This window comes from Phyllosticta capitalensis (assembly GCF_038381095.1).
Source record: "Phyllosticta capitalensis strain CBS 128856 chromosome Unknown BKA78scaffold_1, whole genome shotgun sequence".
NCBI lineage: Eukaryota > Fungi > Ascomycota > Dothideomycetes > Botryosphaeriales > Phyllostictaceae > Phyllosticta > Phyllosticta capitalensis.
The window spans coordinates 3342413-3364120 of record NW_027117439.1 but is presented as its reverse complement, the minus strand read 5'-3'; the positions used below and the strand labels follow the sequence as shown (position 1 = coordinate 3364120).

The following is a 21708-nucleotide window of genomic DNA, read 5'->3' as shown; positions in this document are numbered from 1 at the left end:
TTGACCATCAGATTTTCCAAGCAGAAACTTGATTCAAACCAGTTGCAGTTTCATGCTGGCTAAGCCCCCTACCAAAACTAACTACATGCAAAGAACGCAAGGTATATGATACATTAACCGCTCAAGGGGTGTCAATGCGAAAAACGGCGGTGATGAATGCCTTTGAATCCTCCTCCCTACTCCAGCTGGATCTGATCTCTGTCCAACCCTCATTCAGCCATGCAGCCTTGTCCATCCTTTGGCACGTAAATTCGTTAACAAGCTGAAAAAGCGTACGCGCTCTGCTGCTTCGAAACAGCAGGAAATGTCAAAAAACAATTACTCCTAGAGCTTTCAACCCAAATCTTTTGCTGAAGAGACGAAACCAACTAATTAGGCCTTGACCGCGCAAAACCCGCTCTTGAGCAAGTCGTCCGCTGTTGGCCTCTTCTCATGCTCAATTTCGAATGTCTGACTGAGGAACGTTTTGAGCTCATCGCTGGTGTTTTCGGGGATGGTTGGAGAAGCGTTGCCACCTGCTGCGCCAATTCTGAATATTGCTTGCAGCTGCGAACAGTCGGCGTGTGGATGTACGCCCGTCAACATTTCAACAATCAGGCAGCCCAAACTCCAGATGTCGGCCTTGCGTGTGTAGGCTGTTTGTTTCACAACCTCTGGCGCCATCCAAAAGACTGAGCCTTGGAGAGAGACGCGGTTGGCGCCCTTCTTGCCCCCCGACGCATTGAGCAGTGTGCTGGCCTCGACGCGCTTGCTGATGCCAAAGTCGGAGATCTTGACTCGACCTTTGTTGTCCACGAGAATGTTGGCTCCTTTGATGTCACGGTGGATAATGTCTTTGGAGTGGAGATAGGCCAGGCCCACCAAAATCTGCCTTACGAAATTGGCGACCAAAGGCTCAAGTAGCGGACCATAGTTGACAAGCATGGTCGCAACCGAACCACCAGGCACGTACTCCAGGAAAATGTTCAAGTGCGTCTCGTCGGAGTTGGATCCCAAATATTGCACGATGTTGGGATGCTTGAGTTCTCGCAGCAATCCAATCTCGCGCTTGAGTGCGTCCAGCATGTTTGCTTTTTTCGGGTCGACTGTGCCATTGGTGGGCAATGCGACTTGCTTGACCGCCATGAGTTCTCCCGTCACTGCGTGAAGGGCAAGGTACACGCTGCCGAAGGATCCCTGGCCGATCAGCGCACCCTTCATATACTTGACATTCTCCCACGAGTCAGCCTCGAGATATTCTTCCAGCTCTGCGTCGTACTCCTCGCCGTCGTCAGCCATGGCTTGACTGAGACGTTTGTTGAACGAGTCGCCGCCCTCTTGACTGCTTCCAGCAAAACTGCTACCGCCATCGTCAAAGTAGCTCTGCAGTGTCGTGTTGCCTTCAGGGTCGGTAATGGTAACGCCGTCGCCAGTCTCGGGACCGAAAGAGACGTATGACTTGCGGACAGACGAAGAGTCTGTGGGTGACTCTTCTTCGAGCGGCTCGAGGACGGATGAGGTAACGGAGTCGCGATACTGGGGTGGTCCAAAGGTGGTAGAAGGGAGTCCGAGCCGCATCACTGACAGCGGCCTGAGCGACTTGGCTTGCCCCGATGAGTTTAGCCAGGTGTCGGCAATGGACGGTAATGGTGGGGCATCTTTCAGGCTCGACGCCACGCTGAAGTTACTCATGGTACTGAGACGGCTTGCAGCTTTACTCAATCTCCGAGAACGTCTGACTGACATTCTAATTGTTCGGTCCATCTCTTCCTTCTCAACATCGGGGAAGTATGAAGCCAGGTCGGACGTGATGAGGTTGCTTGGAGGTCTTCCGCCGTAGAATTGCTTCATAGGCCTGTCAGGAGTCCTGCTGGCTGACCGGCTTCCGTCACCGCGCTCCAGATCTTTAGCCGTTGAGTTGATGTGGCGCTCCCGTTCCTGTTGTGACGCAGGAGATAGTGGGTACGTCACCGCAGCCAAAGACTCTCCTGTCAACTTCTCGACCTTGAGCTGGCTATGTTTGCTGCTCGGCAAAATCGCGTTGGGTCGGTACTCCTGTTGCTGGGCGGCAATACTGGCAGAGGCCTTGAGTTGGTCGTCTTCGGGCTCGCCGGCGTGGACCTTGCGCAAGATGAGCCTGTTTCTCTCCATCCTGGAACGGTCGGTGCAGACGCGCACGAGCTCCACATCGCTGAGTTTCCGGCAGAGAGCAGGGTTGGGTTCTGTTCCGTCGAGTACGTAGAAGCAATAGTTTTTCAAATGCGCCTCGTTGAGGGCGCCCTTTCGCAGAACCCGCAGCATGACATCGTCTGCTGTGCGCGCACCGTCAATGCCAATCACTGATGATCGCCCATTGTCGAAGATGACACGAATCAAGGCCTTGTCAGCAGGTAGCGTACTGCTATTCGTTGAGGCGTCCTGGCTCGGGCTTGCGCGCACGTGATTAAAACGAGCAGTCTGTGGTGTTTCGACAGGTGTTGTTGCTGTCCTAGGTCCTCGGCCAGATGAGGAACTGGCGCTCAGAGGTTGGGTGAAGTACGAGTCGTCCTTTTTGGTGGAAGGCTTTGGACTGTACATGCCGGTTGAAGGGCGAAGGCTTCGGTTTTCCTGGTCGACCATTGGGGAGCCAGGCCTCGAAGGCTGCTTTCTGGCCTGGATACCGGCGGGGCCGTATGACCAGTCTGCTCCGCCGAGCTGTCTTGACATGCGCTTATCCGGCCGAGAGGTTGTAGAAGCTCCACGAGAGGAGAGGGGAGGTCTTGGCGAGTTTGAAGGTGGCGTGTAGTTGTGGCTATCCAGGAGCGCGAGAGATTCCTACGGCAGTCAGTATTTTAATCAGCGCCTCAGCATCACCAACTTACCCTATTCGAATTGCGTTTCGATGTTCTTCTGTACTCTTTATTTCGGAACCGTTTTGCTTGAGAGCCTATGCGCACTCTGTCGCCAATCTTTTTGATTCCCATGTCCTTAAGATGGGATTGGTCAATCTCCATCAAGACCTCGCCGTTGATGTTGTTGTCTGCCAGTGTCAGCGACAAGGGTCTCCTTAGAATTGGGTTTATTTGCGCCTACCTTTGAAAAGATCGACATATTGACCACAATTTATGCTCCTCAGCCACTCGCCCACGCGATCCTCATCCCAGTTCCTACATGACGACATGAGTTGACTGTCCCCACTGCCGCGACGTGCTGTGTAATACCTGACAGAATTTGCTGTTTCGAAGGACTCCGAAAACTCGGATTCAGTCGGAGAGGTGTATCTGGCGGTGTGGTGATCGGAGGAGGGGGTCGGCTGTGGGCGGCGACTCGTGGTACTCGGAGGATAGTGAGAAGAGGGTGGTGGCGCCGAGCTGCCCGAGGGGGCAACATACTGTGGTTTGGAGGCAAGCATGGTGTATTCGGCGTGGGCAAAGTGTCGACCCAAGACTTTATTTCGAGGAACGCGCACTGTAGTGGGGAACGAACGTGGCGCAGGAGCGTCGTGTCTTTTTGCTCTCAATCACAGGCCGACCGGTCGAGGGTGGTCATAACACCATGGTATGATGGACGATGGACTTGGTCGATGAGAGGTCGGGCGGAGATGATGGCGAGTGTCTTGGGCTGTGAGAGACGACGCAGGCAGCGCTGTGGGCGCTGGGGTTTCGGGCACGCGGGGTTTAGAGGAGGAGTGAGGGCGGCGGCGCGGACAACAGGCGGATTGAGACAGCCGGAGCTGGACGGGAGAGGGTTGGACGGAGGAGGTGGTGGAGTTGGTGTCGACAGGGACGGGATGATGGATTGGGCGTCATGTGGGAGACAATGAAGTCTCCTGGTGGATGAACGGCGCACAAGGAGCCGTGAAGAAGCGCAAGGTCGGCGGGTGAACAGGGACAGCGGGCGGCAGTGTGAGTTAAGATTCACGAACTGAGGTCTCGCAGAGGGTCGGAGGCGCTGCCATAGGACGGACTTGCGATCCCCCTGTCCATCTCAAACAGGCTCGAAACGCTAGCTCCTCGTCTGCGTGCGCGTGCCAAGCAGAGTGCGATGGCCGCACACAACTGCAGATATCACGACGACCATTGCAGAAATTATTTACGCGCTCTCTGATTATCGCGGAATGCAGAGAACGATGCAAAACATCCAACATCTAGATATTTGTTGTGGTTGTTGTTTGTCACCAACCCAACAACTACCCACCCCATGGCCGCAATTTCTCCCGCGCCGCAGCCTCAGATTCAGGACAATGACTACGGACGACTAACCACCGTCACTGCCACTCCAAAATTGCAGCCAGCCGCCTCGTCGTGGTCGCCGTGCCGCCTTCTTCGCCATGTCGCAATCAAGACGGCCGGACCAAAAGAAAAGGGGTAGTTGAACAATGTGGACATGTCTCGCGAGCCGCATGCGCCTCATCAGCTTAGCCTCAGCGGGTGGCCGTGCGGTGGGAGCTGTGTCTCCCGGTGGGATGCATCCTGGCGGGGAGGCGATTGATAACAGCCGCTTAGCCGTCGTTGATGCCATGCTATGGAGAGTTTGTTGATGCATGTTGATATCTGCTCTACGAATCTACCATCTGACATCGTGAACTCGACCATCTCTCACAGCTTTAGTCATCCAGTACGAGCAGGTCTCAAAAATAGCAAAATCCCATTGGCCATCCGCTGCTTATTAAATTGGAGTAAATTTCCGGACAAGTCAGCGGGAATATAGCTGTGGAGAGGGATGGAGCTTTGTTGACGCCCGCCTGAAGAGGGTCCACGGCCACGGCTTCGGCTGGAAATGGCAGAAGGATGTGCACTAAGCTGTGGACGCCTTCAATGTCGTAACGTGCATCTGTCAATCGCTGCAGTACCTTAGCTCCTCTGCTAGCTACTCCCACTGCAAATATTGCGTGGCCGCTCGTTGGGCGTGCCAGGTGCCGTGGCCGCGGCCAGCCTAAATGTTGCATTGGATGTTTCCTCCGCTGCCAGATGCCGGCCTTCTTGGTTGCCGCCCTACGCTACGCTGCCCATCTTCACCTCCAACGGCCTCACCACCATCCAACCATCTCCTACCCTTCGCCCTCCCCTTGCCCACTCTGCAAATACCGCCGCTCCACCTGGCCTTGCGCCGTCATCCTCCCTTGCGACGCCCCCGCTCACGACCCCTTCTCTCGCCTTCCATTCCAGCTTCAGCCTTACCCAGCCTCCTCCCTAAACGACATGTGAGCATGACATAGCGGTCCCAAACTTTAGTCCTTCTTGACTGCCACCGTTGCCCGACCATTTCGATCCGCTACCAAACTATCCACCATGGCCTACGAACACCGCTTCCACGATTCTACCGCCTACACGTCGACCGATCTGTACCGTCACGACTCCAACCACTCGGGCTCGCGCGAACATGTTTCCCCTGTTGACAGACCAAGCTCGCGACCTCGTCTTTCACGCGCCCCCTTCTCGGACCGTTCTCAAAACTCGCCCCGCATCAGTCCTCAGGACAGCCAGCCCGTCAAGGAAGCTGTAAATGACCACCTTCGCCGGTCGGGTGCCATCGGCCAGCTCGACCCATCCATCGTCGCCCAGATTACCGAGGAGGTGAGGAAACAAGTAATTGATTCCCTCAGAGGACCCGGCCAGCAGCCATCGCCGAAGCCATCGCCTAGCCAGAGCTCCGCCGATCCCCCGCGCGATGTCTACACTCCGCCATCACCGTCGAGAAATGAAAACGAGTACTCCGTCTCGCCACATTCCCCTGATTCACCCAGCTCGTCAGCCCAGGATATTCATCGCAGGAGCAGCCCCAGGGAGCGGGGTGACCAGCTGGCGAAGAATGGCGGAGCTCGCGCCGCCTCGCCGCTTGTGGCTTCTGACCACGGATCGTTCGACGGCACCACCACAGCGCAGCCATCCCGCTCGTCGCCGTATGCTCGTTCTACGGAGATTGAGGAGACTGCCATTGAGAAGACGTGGCGGCCGCTCTTTGATTCCGAAGGTCAGCCAACGGCTCGGCTAAGCCAATTCTTGCGAGGTCTTGCCCTGCATTTGGTCAGTGACACTGCAGACCCGACACAATGGTAGAGACGATGATTGACAAGGCCCCCCGCAGATCAACGACTACGAGCCCAGACACTCGTTGGTTGTGACGCCCGCAAAGATGCGCAGGTTCTACGACGAGGTTCGCGTCCAAGACGAAACATATTGCTGGGCCTGTGAGTCGAAACATGTTTCTCGTGGCACAAAAACTGACTGTCGCAGCCCTCTTCACCTCGCTACCAAACTCCACCATATCCAAAATCTACCGAGATCTGCGCTGTGAACATCATCTGGTCCAAGATCAGCTAATTGCTGTGCCCAATATTCCGGCCTTGACACCTGAAGGCTTCAAACAGTGGATGACGCTCATGATTCAAGGCCATCCAGATACGGAGTACGAGCGTCTAAACAAGGCCGTCATGAACATGCCAATTAGCAATGCCGACGACGCCAAGGAGCGCTTCCCAAAGGAGCTTTCACGGCGCCTTTTTCCAAAGACGGCAAACCTGGGAGCGCGCCAGCGATGCGCAACGGCATTGTCAATTAACGGGGACATTCCTTTGCGGACCACCTCTTTTCCTCCGCCGCCTCCATCGAATCGTCCGTCAAGTCAGTCGTCTGGTGGATTTTCCCCAACGACCAAACCTACGTACTCCCAATGGCGCGCCGAGTCATTTGACACGGCAGTCATTTCTGAAGATTCCGACAACGAACCGCCGCCTTGCTTCCCCATCGAGCGCGAGCGCAAGCCCTATAGTGCCAGGGAAGGAAGCGGGAAGATATATGGCGACATGTCTTCGAGCAGCAGAGCCAGTACCAGCAGCACAGCCAGCGGCACCACGACGGCGAGTACCCAGCCCTTTGCGGCTGCCGATGCAAACAACGCCACTCGCGTCCGCCGTGCAATGTCGACCCAGCACAGTCACGGGAGTGGTTATCCACGACCGAAGCCCGTCTTTGCCAGCGAATATCCGCCAAACTCGATGCAAACCAGAAACTATCGCACTGGGTCAACCTCGTACGGACCGGCGCGTCGGCGTAGCCCATCTTTTAGCCATGGCAGTGATCGATTTGGAACACGTTCCGAACCCAACAATGTTGCGGACATTCCAGCCTCCTACTACTCCAGCAACATCTACAGTGAGTCCGGAGACGACGAAGAGTCCAAAAATGCCAGAAGGTGGAGAGAGTATGAAAGTGCCAATGGCAGATCAGCCTACGCTTCCGCCAATCCAGGTCGTCGATCCAGCGTTTACGAAGACGAACAGTTCCGCAAGCCTGCTGTTGCTCCAATGAGTAGCAGCTATGCCGCTCCCAACCCCTATTCCAGCTATCCCCCACCTCCGCCTCGCTACGCTTGAGGTATGTCATCGCCACAAGCCTCAGTCATTTACACCTACAAAGATGATGACAGCGGTCGCTTCCACATACTTCAAGCATCTTGCATAACGGGGCTGGTCCTCGCATTACGCAGCCAATCATAGAGCAAGTGCATCCATCCATCATACTCCTGAGATTCACGAATCTCTTTTGTACCACCACAACACGACCGAGACGACACGCTTTGATCTTTCTTCCTCTCTGTCACCAACCGCACTGCGCAAAAACAAAATATACCCAAATTTCCCAAATCTACCCCTTGAGCTGTCTGCTTCCTCATTTCCCACCACACCCCCGTTTCATCAATGCTTCATTCGACTTCGATTCACTTTAGCTTCAACTTCGATTTGCTCAGGTGGTTTATGACGACACGATTCGCTTCTTTTCAGATGTTTGGCGAGCAGGTGGATTTGGCTGATTTTCTCAACACGACGAAACCATTTTGGAGGAATTTTGAATTCAATTAACGACGACATGACAGTGTTCTTTCACATTCTCTTCCATTTTGTAAAAATTGGGGTTAGGCGGGTACGCAGGGTACACGTGCAGGACCGGAAAGACAAGAGATGCGTGAGAGACACGGAGCTGGTGCACGGGTTACGGCACGCAATTGTTCCAACAGTTCACTTCCTTGGTCTCTTTGGCGACTAGATGGCGAATTTGCTTTTCATGGAATGGATTCGATACGACCGAACTTTTAAGAATTGGACTTGTTTGTGTGCGCCGTCCTCTAATCGCTCAAGCTCGGTATAACCTCTGCCAGGACGTCACTCAAAAACCACCAGCCAAAATCCAACCCAACCCGGCTCAGCCCAACCACCTTCCACCTTCGAACCCTCCGCCGCGGCTGTCTGTCAGCCCTACCTACCACCCTCCCAACTTTCCGCACCCACAATGACGCACCTCCTACGTTTTTTCTTCGCACGCGCCTGACCAATGCATCCGGGACCATGCCCGCTATCCCCACATCGAACCCGGGTTTTTGTTCGTGTTGAGAGCGCGGGGAACGAGCCGCGAAGAGGCGGTTTTGGCGCTAAAACACTACTACTTCGCTGGTTTGTTGTTTTGATGCGTTGGCAGCCAGCGACGCGCCGTAAGACTGGGATGGGCTGGTCAGGGGATGGGGAGCGTGGGAGGGGGGTTGGGCTTGAGCGAGAGACTGACTGTCCAGAGAGAGGGAAAGATGTGTGGTGCGGTGCGGTGCCTGTCCCGAGGCTCAATGGCTGAGGACTGGTCATGATGTCGTCAGTTGGTCGAGTCCGGTCTTCTCCTCGTACGACAGCCATGCGATGGACCGTCGCGTTGGGTTTAAAAAAAAGGGTTCCTCGTCTGTTTCGCGAGAGGCCTGCTTGACGTCAGGCTCTCGTCACCGGTTGGTTGCCCGTCCATCTATCTGTCCAGTCCAGTCCAGTCCAGGTGCCTGACGATGACAGTCACCTCGTGGCAGGCGCCGGTGTGATGGGTTTGCTGATCCAGGGGGTCAGAGTCGCTGGGTGTTCGACCATCGTCAGCTCTTCTGCCGAAGCTGATCTCAGATCTTCGCGGTTGATCGTCAAGTCGATCAGATGGAGGCAGTGTAAGTAGTGTCGACGTCCAGCGCGGAGGCATGACTTCTCTCTCGCGGTGCTAACCTGACCTATAACACGCATTATTGTTGTGGAGGCGTCGTTGTCTGAGCCGCGCGCAGCGTGTGAGGGCGTACGTGTATGCTATATAGTAGTGGCTACGTGGGCTTTGGTTGGCTGGTTGGCTGGTTGGCTGGTTGGCTGGCTGACGACTGACTGCTCCGTTTTCGGTGACGTGGATGCACGGGACGGTCGAAAGATGGTGTCGTGGTCTGCTTGCGCCTTTTTGTATATGTAGGTTTGTGGGACTTGTTCTTTCGCAGGCTTAGTTCTTGTTTTTCCTTCTCTTGCTCATCGCTGGACTTTGGCACAACGTTTCAACAAACAAAACTTCGACTGTCCATCACCACATCCACGACAATCCAACGGTCCGCCATCAAATCAATATATTTTCACGTCTTCTGCCTTCCTCCCCTGGCTCGATTCGTCAACCACCCAATCCACACAAAGACAGCCAATACCAACCATGCCCTCACCAACGCCCTCATCAACGCTCACGACGCACTACTCCAACTCCGCCTCGCCCTCATTCCGTCGCCGGACGCGCTCCTGGCTACGCAACGTTCTCTCCCACTTCCCGGGCTCCTCATCATCATCATCCCCCTCCTCCCCTCACAGCAGCACCTCCCCCACGACAACGCTGACCCGCTCCTCCTCCACCTTCACGCCCTCGTCCTTCTTCTCGTTTCCCTCGGGCGGAGGAAACGGCCTGGACAAGGGCAAGGGCAAGCAGAGGCGCGTGCACAAGGAGTTGGGCGATGGGTATTGGGGGCTGGAGTCGGGCGCGGAGAGTGAGGAGAGCTTGGAGTGGGGGGGTGCTGGGATTGTTGGTGGTAGAGGAGGTGGTGGAGGACATGGTGCGACGGTGGGCAGGGATTGGGTGCCGGGGACGGCGCTGTGATGAGAGGGTTGCGTTGTGGACGAGGGGGGGGGGGGGGGGTTGGCGAGGTGTGGTGTATATCGAATGGGAATATCGGATCATAGAGAAAGAATATAGGAAAGCCTTGGCCCTAGTAAAAGAGAGAGGGGATGCCAAATACCTCTCTCGCATTGTCAGTCATGCCCCCTTCCCCCCTAGCCAAGAGTCTTTAGACTGACCCCATTTGTTCAGCAAGAAACTAATTCTCCGTCCTTGAGCTCGCATCACAGGGTCTTTTGCCCACATCGCACTCGCTCAGCAATTGCTTCATTTACCCTGTCATCAGTCAAGAGCAAGAAACCTGAATGGTGGCACGCAATATTCGTCAGAGAACCGGGGACGGGACCGGAGACGGGACGAGTGGAAATGAGAATCGTCGTATTTGGTCTTGTCAGGGTGAGGGAGATGTAGTGCGGATGAGGCTGAAACGCATATTTTTGCATACGAACTCGGAGCACCACCCATCATACATCGAGGTGTCGTCGTTGTCATTATGAATCATCTCGGGTACTAGATCTAGATCTTCGCATAGAGTGCTACATTAGAGAATGTACATTGTTAAATGCACGGATTGTGCGATTTTGCCTTTGCAAAGTCTGAAGACTGGGAGATCGGCTCTCAAGAGATGTGACTTTTACCAGTGAGACTTTTGCCAGTGAGAAGCAGTCATTTAGTTGATTGTACAGGATGGACATATTTGATCTCTCATCTTCCAGCTGGGCAGGGATTGATGGAGCATCTGAGACGAAATTCGGGCGCCACGCCACGTACCATTGCACGAAACATCCACGTCTTCTTGGAAACATCATCACACATTACCATAACAGGAAAGCAGTCTGGCATCAAGTGGTCCTGCCTGATGCGAATGCGCGCGGATGCGACGACGAGACGAATACTTAAAAGACAACGGAGTTATAGAGGTTAACAGGACCGTTGCGCGAATGGAATGGAAGTGTCGCGTGAGCTATGAGCGTAAGCAATCAAATCAACAACGGCGGGCGGTGGCGGTTGTATTCAGCCTCTCCTCTTAAATAGGGACTTTGCTCCTGGCGTCTACCGTTACGAGATTTGTTTGGTGTGGACGGACAAACGGGATCCATCGACGCGCGCTTTCACCTTTGCGAAGGTCGTGAAAGCCGGCGTATACCTACGCCTGTGGGGGTTGAGGGGTAGGAAGAGGTTAAGGGATTGGTGAAGGGTCGAAGTGCTTTGGACATAAATAGCGAGAGTGATCTGGAAGCATATCTCGAATGAAACGCTTTGAGCGAAGGCAGGGAGGTCTTTCTCTCACTGCTGTGGTCTTCGCCATCGGTTGCTCAGATGTTCACTGCATGCTCAATTCGACTTCAATTGCTCGTGATGCCTCGGTTCTCCCCTGACAAAGAGACAAGAGGCTACCGCGGAGGCTTGGTAACTCACCTCTCATCATCAAGGGCCATGCAAGCACCCTTATCACGAACTCCTTGACCCCATCTAATCTCACTCTGTTCCTTACCCTTCTTTTGTCCCCCTGCAACCACGTAAACTCTATTTTCCAAAAATAGCTTACAAGCTCTTGAAGAAACTTTGACGAATGACAGCCTTCGGCATGCACCGAGAAGAAAAAAGAGAGAGCGACTGCATGCGTACAGATGCGAAAGCACATCGACATTCGGCTACCGTGCTTGCATCTCCACATCCTGATGCTTTCTTTGGAATCGTTCCCTTGCTCTTTGCTTTGGAAAGTGTGGCGCTGGTCATTGAACCGGGTAGCTCCGTTTTCGACGAAAATGCTGCTTGAGCAAGCACATCTCCAGGAGAGGGTCCAAAGACGCAATTGATGTCGTGCGGTATTAGTATGGCCAATTCTTTCCTCTTTCGCTCCTTTTGCTCCTCGCGCCTTCCATATCAACAACTTAGCCTTAATCGAACTGGCCTGTGCATTTCAATGTCGTCTTTTATGGCTGCAGTGTAATCGTCAAGCCTTCGGCATTTTCCCTTTGTCAGTCGGTAAATCGCGCCGCCATGCAGCAGAAGGCGCTGCTCATCTCCCTCAGCCATGGCCGTGGCATCGACCTCTGGAGAAGCGAAGACAAAGCTTGGTAAGTAGAGTAAAAAGCTCGGTAATGGGACACAACCGAGAACTTGGTCGAGCAAAATGTACCGAAGAGAGCAAAAATATGCCACAGCAGGGAGATTAAAAGCAAGCCTAAACCACCCGGCTCAGACTTTTAACATCATCGTCATGATCGCCAACTTCTCGATGAAATGACGGACGCTGAACACGAGAAGAAAGGACCGCTGCAGCTGTCGCGTTGATCTTGTTTTGCGCATCGTTCCTGAGGCAGAATGGCAATGGCGGAACACGAGGCTGTGGAAAGAGGTCGTCACTGCCCCAACAAGCTCCATCGCTGCTCCCGCCCCTCGCATCTTTCAAAACTTTCCCTCCGCACAGGGATCACCTCTCTCAATTCTTGTTCCTTTTTCACAACCAGCGACAGCCAACATGCCAACAACGCATCCAGCAGGGGCCTCGTCGGACACAACGACGGCAGTCTCTCTCGACGTCAAGCCTTTTGCCAATCCTTCCAGAACAGCGCAGCATCCACCGCACCCGGCTCGTGCCGCCGGTTCAACCATGCATTTATCAATCATCTTTTTTGCTCCCTCAGGCCCTCCCCCAAGACCAAACTAGGCGCGAGCCGGCACGTCTGCGTTGGACCGCGGCGCGGAGCAACGGCGGCCTGCCTGCCTGCCTGTCTGTCGATATTGATAGAAACAATATCTGTCGGATCTGGGCGGCGCGCATGAGAATAGTGCGCTGCTGCTGGCCTTGCGCCGTTCAGTTGGTGTTCAACGCTGCTGGATATCTCACAACCCTGCATTCGGATCTCGGCCTATGCGATCACTTGGTCAGGGCACTTGCCTCTTTGCGCTGAACGAGGCGCTTTTGCAGGCGCTTGTTCATTTTGCGGCGCCTGTCGTCTCTTGCCGGCGCCGGGTAATTGATGCTGGGAAAGTTACGTGTGACGACAGTACCTCCCTATTTCCTCCGCCAAGCTGGTCGCGAGCCAGTGGCCTTTATGCGACTTTGCCGAAGTACACGAGCGGATTATGGCGGACGGCGGAGAAATGGTAAAGTGCGATTGGCTGGTGAGCGCGAGATGCATGCTTGCCTGTAGAATTGGGCGATTAAGTGCGGCGAAAGCCTTCGCAAGGACAAGACGACTGTTGGAGAGGCTGCGCGTGATTGCACCTGGCAGGGCTGTACGTCGTATTCTTGCCATCCGCGGAGGGTTTGGTAGCTTTTCCCATCGGCCAGGCTGCTGTGGTCAAGCTTATTTGAGCTGGTATATAACATTGAGAGACTTCCTCCCCGAATTTCTAAGAATATGGAGAGATAAGCTTCTTCTTCTACCAGAGCACATATCCACCTTTTCATACTCACCTCTGACCACCAGTCTTTACCATGAAGCCAGTTTCCGTTCTTCTTATCAGTTGTCTGGCGGCGGTTGCGTCCGCCAAGTTCCAAAATGGGGCATACCTCCTTGATGGCAAGGTACGTATTGAATTCATTCTTGTGTTGAACATTCAACTGACACATGAGCAGTGTGGAAGTGACGATGAATGCGGGGGGCGTTGTCACGACAAGAACGAATATCTGAAGCCTGGAGTTCTGCCACCCGAGCAGATCCCTTATGCCGACAAATTCGCCCAATTCCTCACTGGCACCTGCAACTGGGATGGAACGGATCAATGTGGTTGCAACGTAAGTGGAGTTTTGCAGGCGAGCGGAGAGGAATTGTTTCGGCTGACTTCGACACCAGGCATCTGACGATACCGCTTGCGAAAACATCTACACCTGCGTCGCCGATTACAAGGGCTGTCGTCCCAAGGCGAAGCAGTCGACCGACAGGGCGAACTATCTCTGCGATTGTCCAAAGGTTTGCAACGAGGCGGATAATCACCCTGATTTCCCTCACTAAGCTGTAAGAGATGAGAGTGAGGGAGATTGAACGGATTGGTCGCGACGCTGGAATGGTGAATGTGTACATGGAGGAGGCAGGGGATTGTGCACATATTGTATATTTCAGTCATGGGCCTGGTTAAGATGTTTCAAATGTTGCTCAGGTCATTCAATACCTTTTTAATTGAAGACATTGACATACATGTGTGCTTTTCAGATGTATTGTGCTTCGTCGAGTAATGATGTGGCGGATGCGACAGTAACCGTTCAACTCGACGCAAGCATACGTATCGCATCGTGTCATGCGTCGTAGCCAACAAGCGTTACTAGGAGAGATCCAAGACGACGCGCCCCTGGAGCGTTCCTGCCTCCATCTCCTCGAACACCTGCAAGATTCGAGTCAGTGACTATTAGCCGAATACGGATGATTGGACCACCTACGTCGCTCAGCTTGTCCATTTTCTCAACGCGGTAATTCGACTTGACAATTCCTCTCGCCTGCCATGGAAGTTAGCATTCTTATTGTGATTACTGGGAGAATCGACTGCTTTCCAGCTCAGGGGGATCAAAAGGAACTTACCGCAAACTCCATGACTTCGTCCGCATCCTTGCGATTGCCAACAGGCACGCCGACGATCTTTTTGGCAAACTTGATGAGGAATTGAGGGAATGCTGATGCAATGGTCACAGGCTCATTGACAGGGACACCGACACACACCAGTGTCCCTCCAAATCTAAGCATGTCGATGGCTTGGGCGTAGGCGGCGTTTGATCCCGTCAAGACAATGACAGCGTGTGCCCCCATGCCTCCAGTGAGCTCTCTGACGCGGTCAGGAATCTTGTCGCCAAGCGAAAGCGGCACGAATGCTTCACAGCCGGAAGAGAGAGCAAAGGATTCTTTAGCATCTGCGTCGACACCGATAACACGCAGAGCCATGCCCTTGGACGCTATTTGAGCAGCTACGTTGCCGAGGCCACCACCGGCACCTACACACCGATGTCAGCCATGGATATTGACTGAAATTACGGGAGCCTTACCCAGAAGAACAACGAATTCTCCACTCAAGGCATTGCTCTTGCGTAAAGCAGAGTACGTTGTCACGCCCGCGCAAAGCATAGGAGCAGCGTCGGTGTCACTGAGACCATCCGGAATCTGTGAGAAAGGTCAGTTGTTTGCTTTGCAGTTCGAAAGGAGATCACCATACCTTGGTAACATAGTTTGCAGGTCCGAGAACGTATTGTTGGAATGTTCCAGGAGTGTAGTAGCCGCTGATTTTCTACAGCAACATTAGCAAGAGCTTTGCATTTTTGGCCTGCAACTTACCTGGTTGAAGCAAACTCCGTCGTGGCCGGCTCGACATGCCGCTGCATGGTGTCAATCACTTGTTATCGCGAAAACCGCTGTCCCACTTACGGCACGAGTCGCAAATGGCGCTGATCCACTTGATGCCAACACGGTCTCCAACCTGATTGTAAGTCAGAGATGTTTTCTGGTAGCGAGAATTGACATAAAATACTTTGACGGTGGACATCTCTGCAGAGCCAGGTCCTAGCTTCACGACTCGGCCAACGCCTGAGGCAAAGTCAGTCGAGCTTTGGGTAGCAAGCATTCCCCCCACCTTCATGGCCTCCGACTTGATTCTCCGGAGTTGGATACGGCAGATTGGCCCAACTGCTCATCATAACGCCATGGTCCGAAGCGCAAACACCCGAGCAGGAACTGCGCATATCAGCAGGCTGCAAGGTGGACAAACAGTTTGCAGGACCAAACTCACAGATTGATCAGCACTTCGCCCGGCCCGGGCTCGGGCATGTCCAACTCCACGAGCTTTGTGGAGTGCGAGCCCGGTTTGTCGAAAACAATTGCCTTGTACTTTTTGGGGAGCTCTGGAGCGGCGGCCATGATTGCGGTCGAGATTGGACAAATTGGGATTAGTTGAAGGAAGAGGAGTGGGCAGCGGGAGGAGCTGATGGATATTTATACACACATGGTGAAGGATTGAGGATGGAGCCGCCTTGCGCAACGGCCGGCAAATAGATTGGTAGCACGTTAACCTCGTCTTGTCGGATCGCGCATGTGGCTAGGCGTCATGGAAGAGGGTAGCTGGCGATTGCTGTAGTGCGGGGCGTAGTGGCCGGCGCGGGGAACATGATAGCGCCAGCGGGGTTCCGCTCTTTCTCTACACCATCACCAATTGATCCTAGACGTCAGCCCAGCAGAATATTCGGAAACGCCCGTTTTCCGTCCGCCGACTGGCTCTCATTTCGAGTGCGGAGGCAGCAAACTCTTTGACATGATGCTGTGTTTGCTGTTGGGAAACGGTCGACAGCAATGAAGCGTGGGGGATCATCCCTCCAGCTGCATCCCACTTTCTTTTTGATCCAAGCAGGGCTGTGCTGAAAAGAATGACTTTCTTTCCGCCTGGGGCATCTTTCACGACACTCCTGACACAGCATTGGCGCGATTGAGAGAAAGAGGCATCAGTGTCTGCGATTTTCAGAAGTCCCCTGCGCCATGAAGCCGTAATGACGCTGGGCAGCCAACTTTCATATGCGTTGATTTGCTTTGCCTCAGGAAGCATTAGGAGTGAGGGTTGCTATTTTTGCTGTTGCCAAAAGCCTGGGATTTGCAGGAAAAGGTTGCAGTCATTAGGGTTCGCAGCATTGCGTGTCACCACAACGCGATGATGCCGAGCTCGATGGAGCTTCCCATGTGCGTCGATTTGCTTTTTCTGCGTGAAATGTCAATGGTGAAGAAGCAGCTGCCAGCAGTGAACAAACGGCTGGTGAAGGCACCCGGATCAACGGGTGGTTGCAGGTGCTCGCGTGTCGACGGCGCGTGGACCTAAACAAGGGCGTGACTTCCTCAATAACTTCACTCGGAGGCCCAAAACGACAACCACATGGTCTTCGCGCCTGCCTCTCGTGCCTGGAGTGTGCTCGCGTCGTCCGCATAAAAGAGACGCCTCTCGACCTGATCCTCCATCTCTCTTCACCAACACCTCTCTCATCTTCAACCCCAGCCACTTCTCTTCCATCAACCACAACGAAGCGATTTCAGCCCATCCTCCATCCACTTTCATCTCAGCGGCACTCACGCCGTCGACTCCACAACCTCAATTCCCAATTCGACCTCCTCTTCTCCAGTTTTAGCGCGTCCTCCGTCAATCAGTACGCCCAACATGCCTGGAAGCCGCACCCCCAGCTATGGCTATCGTGATGCCGAGTAAGTCACCTCTCACCTTTCTCGCGGCTGTAATCGTTGCTAACTTCACCAGTGTCGCCAACCTCAGCTTGCCTCCCCTGTACGATCCCACCTCTTCAGCCTCTCGTCGCACCCGCTGACTCTCCCCAGGATCACTTGTGAACGCTGCAACAAGAAGAAGGCTCACCGCAACTTTGCCAAGAAGCGTCAACTTGATGCGAAGCTGAACTTGAGCAAGGGCAAGGGAGCCAAGGCAATCTGCATGCTCTGCACTGGCTCGCCTATCAAAGAGTTGGAGTGCATCGTCTGCGATACCTGGAAGGCGTTGGATGATTATGCCAAGGCCCAGCGCAAGAATCCCGACTGCGCTGTAAGTTGAACAATGATCCAGTCAAGATATTGCGCTAATACCACAACAGACATGCGAGAAGTGCATGAAGAACCAGCTCGAGACCGAGCCCATCGAGGTCGGAGGCGCCCGCGGCTATGACGACGACAGCGACGACGAGGACGGTGCGGGCTGCACGATGGATGCGCCTACTTTGCCCGGAGAGAGCGAGGGTCTCAGCGTTGATCTTCTCGGCCTCTGCATTGGAGAGAAGGGCGAGGGCAACGGCAACGGCGTCAAGCAGAGCGGTCATGCTAGCCCTGCGGTCAAGAGCCCTGGCGGACAGTCTGCTTCTGGCGGCGTGCCTCTGACTTACGGCTTCAACCCCAAGGCCTACTCCTCTCGCGCGTCTTCCACCATCAATTCGATGGCCAACAACCCGCCCGCCAGCAAGAACTCCAACTTCGCCAAGGTTGGAGCCTACGTAAGTTGTTCGTTCTTGTCCAGGTAGAATGACGTTAACAATCGAGCAGAAGGCGCCGAAGCCGAAGAAGGAGGAGAAGAAAGAGGAGAAGAAGGACTCCGACAGCGAATCCTGGCACGGACAACAAGAGGACGATGAGGAGCTCGATGAGGACGAGATTTGAGATGCGCTGCTTTCCGAGTTCGGCCACAGAAGTGGCTGTTCTCCACACAAGCGCGGTGATTTCACTCATTGGGCGGTCTGAGGGGTGGGCTATGCTTTCTCTACTTTGCTTCGGGTTCGGCCACTGGTACGGTCGCCCACAACATAGGTGCGGTCATGGAGCGGTCCGAGGAATTTTGCTGCCGTGAGAGAATTCGGCTGAGGTGGGGTTTCATCTCTTACTGGCTTCTCTACTTGCTTGCACTGGCGAGCAACAATCGCTCGATCAGTCCAGATAGCAGCAAACTACACACTGGTTATGATTTTCAATAATGGCCGTTGACTGAGTGATATGTGAGCTTTGATCATCAATGTCCAGTTACTTTAGCAGCCTTTGTGCACAGACCTTATCACATGACTTCGCGACTGTCCGGAAGGCGCGTCGCTGCAAATGGGTGGCGACTCGACAGCCACTTGCTTCATCTCTCAAAGAACCCGCGCGGACTTTGTCGCTCTGAATCTTCTGCCTTCGACCACTTCATCTCGTCGTGCCTCTCCATTCCTCAACTCAACCTTGCGTCTCGTCGAGCTGAACACTCAACACCCTCATCAACGCAGACCTCGAGCACCCTCGCTTCGCAACAATGTAAGCAGCACCTCAATTACATGGGACTCGACTAACAAGGAACAGGACGGGGAGGAGACAGACTGGAAATCGAATCCGTGGGCCGTATGTGTCTACCTGCGCTCCTGGAAGGCTCCACACCTTGCACTCGCAATACTGACATTGCTCTAGGAACTCGGCCTTGACGGACTTCTTGGCGGTAAGTTTTCCAGAGTTGATGAAGTGAGCGTATTGGCGAAGTGAGCGCAGTCCATTGACTTGTTTTGCACCTAGGCGAACAACATTTCCGCTGCGCAGATCAGAGACGACTACGAACGACGACGCAGAGAAGCTGCCGGAGAGCCAAACACCGATGACGCCAACAGCACCGATGCCCAGAACCCCGACAATGCTGCGACTGCACAAAGCTCGACACCTTCTGGAGACAATGAGGAGGCAGCAGAGGAAATAGAAGCCGAGTCTTCTAGGGCTACAAACAGGAAACGCAAGGCAAGCGAGGCTGCTGCGGAGGCGAAGAAGTTGGCCAAGATTAAGAAGAGCAAGGCTTTTCAGCGTCGCAAGGCCGCACGAGACGCCGATGGAGACGACAGCGACTCGGAATACGATGACACCTTGGCACGGGAGATGTACAAGAAGAGCCAGCCCCCGCCGGGTCAGTTGGACAATTGCGAGATTTGCAGCAAGCGCTTCACCGTGACGCCATACAGCAAGACTGGACCCGATGGAGGTTTGCTATGCACACCTTGTGGCAAGGAATTGGCCGCCGAGGAAGGCTCCAAGAAGCCGAAGAAGCAAAACCAACAAAAGAGAAGACGCAAGGTCGAAAGCGATCGCATGGAAACCTCGTCCAAGTCTCACGGCGCAAAGACTTTGCAGCAGCTCTGCATCGAAAAGGTGGCAAAGCACCACGAGGATGTTGAAGAGCTCGGAGAACTGCCTGAAAAGGTCCTTGAGAGGCTTGGAGAGATCTTCTCAAAGCAGCGGGTCATGACATCTCGAACTCTGAAGCTCTTCCTCCGGTCGGATCTTGATGCGATTGCGGTTCATGATGCTGCTTACCTCGAGACGGAGGACTACAATTACATGTTCGCGAGCGTACCGCACATTCAGAAAGTCGTCATCACAAACGCCTGCCAGTTCAAAGACGAGAATGTCGAGTACATGCTGGACAAGTGCAAGAACATTCATTTCCTCCAGCTCTATGCCTCCAACCTGGTCACGGACAGAATGTGGAAGGAGCTGTTCCTCAGGCAAGGCGAGAAGCTCGAGCATTTGAAGCTCGCCTGGCTGGACGCGTCTTTTGACGACGATGTCGTGGACACCATGGTTCAATTCTGCCCCAATCTGATCCGGCTGAAGCTTGAATTGTGCCGCCGCTTCACTGCTGATGCTATTGATTCGATTGCACGCCTCGAAAAGCTCCGCCATCTATCTCTCCAGACGAATGCTGATGTTGAGTCTGAGCGCATCGTCAACCTCATCAACTCCGTGGGCCCTGGACTGGAGACCTTGTCCCTTGAGCACTTCTTAGATGCGAATGACGACGTTTTGAACGCCATCCACAACAAGTGCCACAACTTGGAAAAGCTACGATTCACTGAAAATGACTACTGCACTGATGCTGCTTTCACGGCTCTTTTCACTGACTGGAGCAACCTGCCGCTGCGTTTTGCGGATTTCAACTCCACTCGCGACGTGGACAACGCCAACTCCAAGGGTCCTGAAGATCCCATCGGCCTTGCATCAAACGGCTTCAAGGCTCTCATGAAACACTCGGGCGCCAAATTGGAGCACCTCAACCTCGCAAGCTGCCGTCACATCTCCTACCAAGCCTTTTCTGACGTCTTTTGCGAGGGCAACATCTTCCCGCAGCTCAAGAAGATTGACATCAGCTTCTGCGCCACGGTCGACACCATGATTGTCGCCGGCATCTTCAAGTCCTGCCCTCGCCTGGATCGCCTCATCTCCTTTGGCAACTTCGCCGTCGAAGACGTCGTTGTCCCCCGCGGCATCGTTCTGATCGGCGTGCCCAAGGCGCAGGATGCGATCGAGCAGGTGGGCACGGCGACCGATGGAGACGTCGGAGGCTTCTTGAACTCGCTGGGAGCCGTGGGTCCGATGGTCGGAGCTGCCGCATAAGTCGATGACGCGGTGAGATTGATATGGGCGTCGCACAATGATTGATGCTGAGGACCCCTCCCCGGAGACGCTGCAATAACGCTTTTACGAATGCTTTGCTTTACTTGCTCTTCTCGACTTTCACAACTGCATGGAATTGCCGGACAAGGGTACGCCGGCTGGTGGCGAAAAGGACGCTTTGCTTTGTTGCTTTCTTTCGATAATGGGCGTAGCTAGGAGGTGGGCAGCACTGGAGCGCAGAGGAGAACAACCGCACGCGTTGACAGGGAACGGATTCATTGACTGGCTACCTACGCATGCAGGCAATAAGGGCACTGCAGGTTACAGAAAAACGAATATCGAAATGCTTTTACATACTCGTTCACGTGTCTTCCATCTTCATGTGCCCCTCGAGATAAGAAGCAACCTCGGGGAAAGGGCTGAGTTGTCGCACACGCTCTGTGAGTCGGCACATACTCTGGAAGACGAAGTCCTCCTTAGTCTCTGGTACCTGCACTGGGGTACGATGCCGCCTTGTCATAACCCACCGAGCTGCTTTCTGACATGCCTACAGCAACCCTTTCCCATGGACAACAAGCAGCACAAAAGAGTCTTTCACAGGCACAGAAGATCGGTAGACGCACAGATAGATGGTTAGATAGGCTAAAAGTACACGGTGGGCAGGCAGACACCCGCCTCTACAACAACAACAACGACAACAAAGATGACAAGAAATCAAGCTAGGAAATGGTGAGCCTGTGAAAGGCTGGTGGGTACTATAGTCGACAAAACAAACAACGAGGTAAAAGAAGACAAAGGAAAGGTTGGTATAGTGAAGGGATGGCTGCGCTGGCTGGTTCCGGTGAAGAGGACCGGCTGGCGGCAGGTGGGTCAATCTTTTGGTGTGCCGCAAACGATGGGATGGTGGATTGAGAAAGGGAGGGGGAAGGAATGGGGAGGATGGG

At 54.1% G+C, this 21708-nt stretch overlaps 6 protein-coding genes across 6 annotated transcripts; 4 read left to right on the top strand and 2 right to left on the bottom strand.

Moving 5' to 3' along the window:
- Position 1: 1 nt before the first annotated feature.
- On the bottom strand, positions 2 to 3792 carry BKA78DRAFT_20895 (MAP kinase-like protein). Its single transcript, XM_066883649.1, has 3 exons — positions 3052 to 3792; positions 2841 to 2998; positions 2 to 2793 (listed from the first exon to the last, which is right to left on the bottom strand). Exons 1-3 carry the CDS (start codon positions 3368 to 3370, stop codon positions 373 to 375), a joined length of 2898 nt encoding a protein of 965 aa, XP_066749877.1. The 5' UTR covers positions 3371 to 3792; the 3' UTR covers positions 2 to 372.
- A 1457-nt stretch (positions 3793 to 5249) lies between these two features.
- Positions 5250 to 7333, top strand: BKA78DRAFT_349139 (uncharacterized protein; the record flags this gene model as incomplete). Its single annotated transcript, XM_066890754.1, has 3 exons — positions 5250 to 5984; positions 6046 to 6148; positions 6195 to 7333. The coding sequence occupies 3 exons, from the start codon at positions 5250 to 5252 to the stop codon at positions 7331 to 7333; spliced, it is 1977 nt and encodes a 658-aa protein (XP_066749876.1).
- A 4601-nt stretch (positions 7334 to 11934) lies between these two features.
- BKA78DRAFT_349137 (uncharacterized protein) lies at positions 11935 to 13861 on the top strand (the record flags this gene model as incomplete). Its single annotated transcript, XM_066890753.1, has 4 exons — positions 11935 to 11977; positions 13337 to 13434; positions 13486 to 13644; positions 13703 to 13861. The coding sequence occupies 4 exons, from the start codon at positions 11935 to 11937 to the stop codon at positions 13859 to 13861; spliced, it is 459 nt and encodes a 152-aa protein (XP_066749875.1).
- A 307-nt stretch (positions 13862 to 14168) lies between these two features.
- Positions 14169 to 15745, bottom strand: BKA78DRAFT_245142 (alcohol dehydrogenase 2; the record flags this gene model as incomplete). The annotated part of the gene is made up of 10 exons (XM_066884098.1): positions 14169 to 14228; positions 14284 to 14340; positions 14423 to 14829; positions 14881 to 14995; positions 15048 to 15119; positions 15167 to 15207; positions 15257 to 15308; positions 15360 to 15415; positions 15462 to 15562; positions 15618 to 15745. The coding sequence occupies 10 exons, from the start codon at positions 15743 to 15745 to the stop codon at positions 14169 to 14171; spliced, it is 1089 nt and encodes a 362-aa protein (XP_066749874.1).
- A 1279-nt stretch (positions 15746 to 17024) lies between these two features.
- Positions 17025 to 18337, top strand: BKA78DRAFT_376455 (uncharacterized protein; the record flags this gene model as incomplete). The annotated part of the gene is made up of 5 exons (XM_066892826.1): positions 17025 to 17068; positions 17121 to 17147; positions 17198 to 17417; positions 17467 to 17859; positions 17909 to 18337. The coding sequence occupies 5 exons, from the start codon at positions 17025 to 17027 to the stop codon at positions 18020 to 18022; spliced, it is 798 nt and encodes a 265-aa protein (XP_066749873.1). The 3' UTR covers positions 18023 to 18337.
- A 150-nt stretch (positions 18338 to 18487) lies between these two features.
- On the top strand, positions 18488 to 21222 carry BKA78DRAFT_303682 (uncharacterized protein). Its single transcript, XM_066887558.1, has 4 exons — positions 18488 to 18646; positions 18692 to 18730; positions 18797 to 18824; positions 18899 to 21222. Coding segments are annotated over exons 1-4 (1935 nt in total). The 5' UTR covers positions 18488 to 18644; the 3' UTR covers positions 20765 to 21222.
- The last annotated feature ends 486 nt before the right edge of the window (positions 21223 to 21708 follow it).